General features: G+C 51.1%; 1 protein-coding gene across 1 annotated transcript; it reads left to right on the top strand.

Annotated features, from left to right (window-relative positions):
• Positions 1 to 267: 267 nt before the first annotated feature.
• On the top strand, positions 268 to 4,410 carry NDUFB4 (NADH:ubiquinone oxidoreductase subunit B4). The gene is made up of 3 exons (XM_068165959.1): positions 268 to 516; positions 781 to 927; positions 4,290 to 4,410. Exons 1-3 carry the CDS (start codon positions 316 to 318, stop codon positions 4,347 to 4,349), a joined length of 408 nt encoding a protein of 135 aa, XP_068022060.1. The 5' UTR covers positions 268 to 315; the 3' UTR covers positions 4,350 to 4,410.
• Positions 4,411 to 6,218: the final 1,808 nt, after the last annotated feature.

Here is a 6,218-nt window from a genome sequence, read left to right as displayed (position 1 = left end):
CTGGGCAACCTGATCTAGTAGAAAGTATCATAGTATCATGGTATCAGTCAGGGTTGGAAGGGACCACAAAAAGTGACCCTGCTCACGGCAGGGGGGTTGGACCTAGATGAACCTTGCCTTGACCTCCCCTCTGCAAAGCGTAACACCGCCCTGCGCTCCCGACCCACCACCACCCCTGAGAGCGCTGCTGCCGCCGCGGGCTCTGCTGTCGCCCTCGCGGGCCGACAGGGGGCGCGGCGGCATCGCGAGGCTGGCACCGCCTCCCGCCGTTGCGCGTGGGGCGGGCGGCGCGCGCGGTGACAGGGGGCTAGCAAGATGGCGGCGGGGCCGCCTCCCACCGCCGCCCAGGCGTACCGGCCCAACCGCTTCGTCTCGCTGCCGGCCGAGCTCGACCCCGAGACCTACGACGCGTCGCCGGAGAAGCGCCGCGCCGAGGCCGAGCGCTTGGCTATTCGCGCCCGCCTCAAGCGGCAGTACCAGCTGCAGCTCAACAACCCCAAGCCGCCGGCCGTCATCGTGAGTGGGGAGGGGGCGCGGGCGGGGGGGGCGTGCGCACGCGGCGGGGGGGTTGTGGCTCGTGCTCGGTGCCCCCGCGCGGGGCTCGGCGCTGGGTTCGTGCGGGCAGGGCGCTGCGCTCCGCCTGACCTTGATGCCCTTCGCCGCCGCCGCCGCCGGGGACTCTGTGGGCCGCGTCTCCGTGGCAGGCCGGCCTGCGCCCAGATGCGGGGCCCCTGTAGGACCCCTGGGGCTTCACCGTCTTGGTTTTTGTTTCCAAACCAGGAAGATCCTGCCTTGATGCGCTGGAGCTATGCAAGGACGCACAACGTCTACCCTACGTTCCGCCCGACAGCCAAGACGTCCTTCCTGGGAGCTGTTTATGCTTTAGGCCCTCTCATTTTCTGGATTGCTGCCTTCAAAATCGATAGGGTAAGTTAGCTGACAGCACTGAACGTCGGTGAACACCCGCTGTAAAAGGTAGTTCTGCCCGGAGAGCTATCTTGTGTGATCTTCTGGCACCTGGAGAGGCTGAGGGAGCTGGGGTTGCTCAGCCTGGAGAGGAGGAGGCTCAGGGGAGACCTCATTGCTGTCTACAACTACCTGAAGGGAGGTTGTAGCCAGGTGGGGGGTGGTCTCTTCCCCCAGGCAGCCAGCACCAGAACAAGAGGACACAGTCTCAAACTGCACCAGGGGAGGTTTAGGCTGGAGGTGAGGAGAAAGTTCTTCCCAGAAAGAGAGATTGGCCATTGGAATGTGCTGCTCAGGGAGGTGGTGGAGTCATCATCACTGGAGGTGTTCAGGAGGAGACTGGATGGGGTGCTTGGTGCCATGGTTTAGTTGATGAGATGGTGTTGGGTGATAGGTTGGACTTGATGATCTCGAAGGTCTTTTCCAACCTGGTTAATTCTATTCTATTCTAATACCATTAAAGCCATAAGAGAAGAAAGGCTGATACAGAGCCTGCTGTCTCAGAGCCTCCTAACTGGTTGCAGAGTCCCTGTGTGCTAAGAGTACTGTGTTGCACCCAAGAGTATGGCCAGTCACAGTTTCCCCAGTCAGAATATTCTGCTATAATAAAGCTCTCAGCTGGAGGTTTCAGATCTTGGAAAGTTTATGTTGCTTCTGTGTTCACAGAAGGTGAACAGAAGGAGGTGGTGGAGTCACCATCCCTGGAGGTGTTTAGGAAGAGACTGCATGAGGCACTTGGTGCTATGGTTTAGTTGATTAGATGGTGTTGGGTGATAGGTTGGACTTGATGATCCCAAAGGTCTTTTCCATTCCATTCCATTCCATCCCATTCCATCCTACTCTGTCCTACCCTACTCTGTCCTACCCTACTCTGTCCTACCCTACTCTATTCTATTCTATGCTACTCTATTCTATTCTATTCTATTCTACTCTACTCTACTCTACTCTACCCTATCCTATCCTATCCTATCCTATCCTATCCACACCTGAAATATGGGCATCAGAATTTGGGCAATGACAGACTCTTCTGAAAAATATCTAACTACATATACAACAAAATGCTGGGTGACTGGCAGGCAGGGGCAGTTTTTTGCTAGTGAATCTGCAGCTCTTGTTAAACATTTTTGTTTCCTCTTTTGCCCCAAATGGATTAAGCCCTAAACCAAGAAGGGCAAAGACAAAATTAATAGGGAGTGTTGTTTGCTAGGATGAAATGAAAAGGGAGGGTTTAGGAAATGTCAAACTTGTTGATGTAAGTTTTAGAGACTTCAGCATCTCTGCAGTGTCTTGGCATGCAGGTTTTGTTTTTGTGATTAAAGACACACTTGAGCTTAGCCACCAAGTGTGGCTTAGCATGTGAGTGCCTGGAAATAAAACTCTGTGAGTGAAGTCCAGATGCAATTGCCTGGGAATATTTAAACTGAAGCCTTGAATGTAGTCTCCAGGACAATTTGTTTTCCTTTATTGCAGTTCTTTTACTGATGTTTCCTGATGTTTCATTGTTTTCTGGTGGTGTATAAAGCACAATAACTGTTACACTCTTTTCTGTGAGGAAGACTGAAAGAGTTGGGGCTGTTCAGTCTGGAGAAGAGAAGGCTCCCAGGTGACCTAACTGTGGCCTTCCAGTATCTGAAGGGGGCTACAAGAAAGCTGGGGAGGGACTGCTCAGTATTTCAGGTAGTGATAGGACTAGGGGGAATGGAATGAAGCTGGAGGTGGGGAGATTCAGGCTGGTTGTGAGGAGGAAGTTCTTCCCCATGAGAGTGGTGAAGCCCTGGAATGGGTTGTCCAGGGAGGTGGTTGAGGCCCCATCCCTGGAGGTGTTTAAGCCCAGGCTGGCTGAGGCTGTGGCCAGGCTGATCTAGTGTGGGGTGTCCCTGCCCATGGCAGGGGGGTTGGAACTAGATGATCCTTGTGGTCCCTTCCAACCCTGACTGATACTATGATACTATGAATATTTGTTGTATGTCTGGGAAAGCAGAAGATAAATTGCTGAATCTTTAGCTAGTCCTCTGGTTTTATCCAGCAGAAGGAATCTGGTCAGCATCTGCAGCAGCTGTGTACTGCAACAATACCTGTCAGAAAGGTACATGGCTGCAGAATGAGACACAAATGTTCTGGCAGTGAATACAGGCAGATGTAGGGAAGTTGTTAGGCTGTTTCTCCATAATTAAATCTTTGAAATGGATTATTCAACTGGAGCCAGGAGGCAGGAGCTGAATGTATAACTTAACTGGTGCATCTAGTTTGGTGAAAAATACATCACAGGAGTTGGTCTCTGCTGGCCTGAGAGAGCAGCTAAACGTGCAGAGAGGTCAAGCTCAGCATGTCTGCTGTAGCTGGTAGGTGAAGCTATGGAAAAGACAACAGCTTGCTCTTTTTTACTTTCTAAACTACAACAGCTGTTAGCAGAGCTTGAGCTTACAGTGTCATATAGATTGGGGAAGACTCTAATGATAGAATCAATGAGGTTGGAAAAGACCTCAAAGGTTATCAAGTCCAACTGGTCACCCAAGACCTCATGACTGCTAATCCATGGCTTCAAGTGCCACCTCCAATCCCTTACGTGGTGCTGCCTTCCTGTGGTCCATGCTGAGGACTATATATCACAGTCTCACAGTATCACCAAGGTTGGAAGAGACCTCAAAGATCATCAAGTCCAACCTGTCACCACAGGCCTCATGACTAGACCATGGCACCAAGTGCCACATCCAATCCCCTCTTGAACACCTCCAGGGATGGCGACTCCACCACCTCCCTGGGCAGTACATTCCAATGGCTAACAACTCTCTCAGTGAAGAACTTTCTCCTCACCTCGAGCCTAAACCTCCCCTGGTGCAGCTTGAGACTGTGTCCTCTTGTTCTGGTGCTGGTTGCCTGGGAGAAGAGACCAACCCCTTCCTGGCTACAGCCTCCCTTCAGGTAGTTGTAGACAGCAATGAGGTCACCCCTGAGCCTCCTCTTTTCCAGAGGCTAGACTGGTTTTCCCTCATCCCAGTCCTTCTCTAGAAGCTACCAGCACCAGAACAAGAGGACACAGTCTCAAGCTGCACCAGGGCAAGTTTAGGCTGGATGTGAGGAGAAAGTTCTTCACAGAGAGAGTTGTTAGCCATTGGAATGTGCTGCCCAGGGAGGTGGTGGAGTCACCATCCCTGGAGGTGTTCAAGAGGGGATTGGATGTGGCACTTGTTGCCATGGTTTAGTTAGTCCTGAGGTGTTGGGTGACAGGTTGGACTTGATGATCTTTGAAGTCTCTTCCAACCTTATTGCTTCTTTGATTCTCCTGTAATAGGCTAATGCTGAATGTTTGCTCTCTTCCACAGGACCGCCGAAAGAAGCGTATCGAGGAAGGTACTTACGTGCGACCATTCAGCGTATTTTAAGCTCCTGGAATTGCAGTGCTGCTCATGAGAGATAAATAAAATAAGACCTATTGTCTGCTGACCTTTCTCCTTCATAAGAGTAAATCTTAACTGTTTGCTGGTGATCTTGCATCTGCCAACAATGACCTTGCAGGTAGATACAGAGTGTCCTGAATTCGACCGTTGTGCTCCTTTGAGCTACACGCAGAGGCTCCTTTTATCTTGTGGGAGTTGCTGCTCTTAGGGCAGCACAGGCTTATGGCTAAAATGTTACACAAATCCAAAGTAGTTCCCAAAGAACCACTGCTTGCCTACTAGGTATTTCTTCCTGTTGTCACCTTGACTGTGTTGTTTGCCCTGCTCAAATAATAGGCAAGTTCACAGAATTGCTCAGGTGGGAAAAGACTTCTGGGATCATCAAGTCCGACCATTGACCCTACTCTGCAAAGCTCACTACTAAACCATATCCCCAAGCTCCACATCTAAATGACCTTTAAACAAATCCAGGGATGGTGACTAAACCACCTCCCTGGGCAGCCTGTACCAATGTCTGACTACTTCCTGTGAAAAAAACACTCCTGCTATCCCCTGTGAGCCTGTTGCAGTTTGAGGCCATTGCCTCTTGTTCTATTGTTAACTACCTGTGAGAAGAGGCCGGCACCAATGTTGCTGTGATGTCCTTTCAGGTAGTTCTGGAGAGTGATGAGGTCTCCTTTTTCAAACTAAACAGCCCCAGCTCACAGTATCACAGTATAACTAAGGTTGGAAGAGACCTCGAGGATCATCAAGTCCAACCTATCAACACAGACCTCATGGCTAGACCATGGCACCAAGTGCCACATCCAATCCCCTCTTGAACACCTCCAGAGATGGTGACTCCACCACCTCCCTGGGCAACCCATTCCAATGATGAATGACTCGCTCGGTGAAGAACTTCTCCTCACCTCGAGTCTAAACCTCCCCTGGCACAGCTTGAGACTGTGTGCCCTTGTTCTGGTGCTGGTTGCCTGGGAGAAGAGACCACCCCCCTCCCAGCTACAACCACCTTTCAGTTGCTCTTTGTGAAGTTTAATTCTCCACACCCATCAGCAGCTTTGTTGCCCTCTGCACTCACTCTGGCACCTTGACGTCTCTCTTGTGTTGCGGTGCCCCAAACTGGACACCATACTCGAGGTGTGGCCTCCCCAGTGCTGAGTTCTGTGACACAGTAACTTCAGGAGGCTGCCTGAGTGCTGTCTGCAAGTTGGGTTAATTTATGTTTTCCCTAATAGAAACCTGAACCCTGTGTAGGATTATTAGAATAAACCTCTGGATAAAATGACCAGAGCAGACTTGGAAACAGTGAGCTGAACGTTGTCATGCTGTGTGACTAGCATTTCCACACTGGTTCTGGTGAGTGGGCCACAAGAAGTCAAAAGACAAGGATTTTAATTCTTAGCACTGATTCCCTTCAAGAATAGAATAGAATAGACCAGACCAGACCAGGTTGGAAGAGACCTTCAAGATCATCAAGTCCAACCTATCACCCAACATCACCTAAACAACTAACCCATGGCACCAAGCACCCCATCCAGTCTCCTCCTGAACACCTCCAGTGATGGTGACTCCACCACCTCCCCAGCCAGCCCATTCCAATGGGCAATCACTTTCTCTGTGTAAAGCTTCCTTCCTCCTGACCTCCAGCCTGAACCTCCCCTGGTGCAGCCTGAGACTGTGTCCTCTTGTTCTGGTACTGGCTGCCTGGGAGAAGAGACCAACCTCTGCCTGTCTACAACCTCCCTTCAGGTAGTTGTAGACAGCAATAAGGTCTCCCCTGAGCCTCCTCTTCTCCAGGCTAAGCAACCCCAGCTCCCTCAGCCTCTCCTCACTGGGCTGTGCTCCAAGCCCCTC

The sequence above is a fragment of the Melanerpes formicivorus genome, unplaced genomic scaffold (genome assembly GCF_026170545.1).
Source record: "Melanerpes formicivorus ecotype bairdi unplaced genomic scaffold, bMelFor1.0.p_v2 SCAF_95, whole genome shotgun sequence".
NCBI lineage: Eukaryota > Metazoa > Chordata > Aves > Piciformes > Picidae > Melanerpes > Melanerpes formicivorus.
This window is presented reverse-complemented; position numbering and strand designations above follow the sequence as displayed.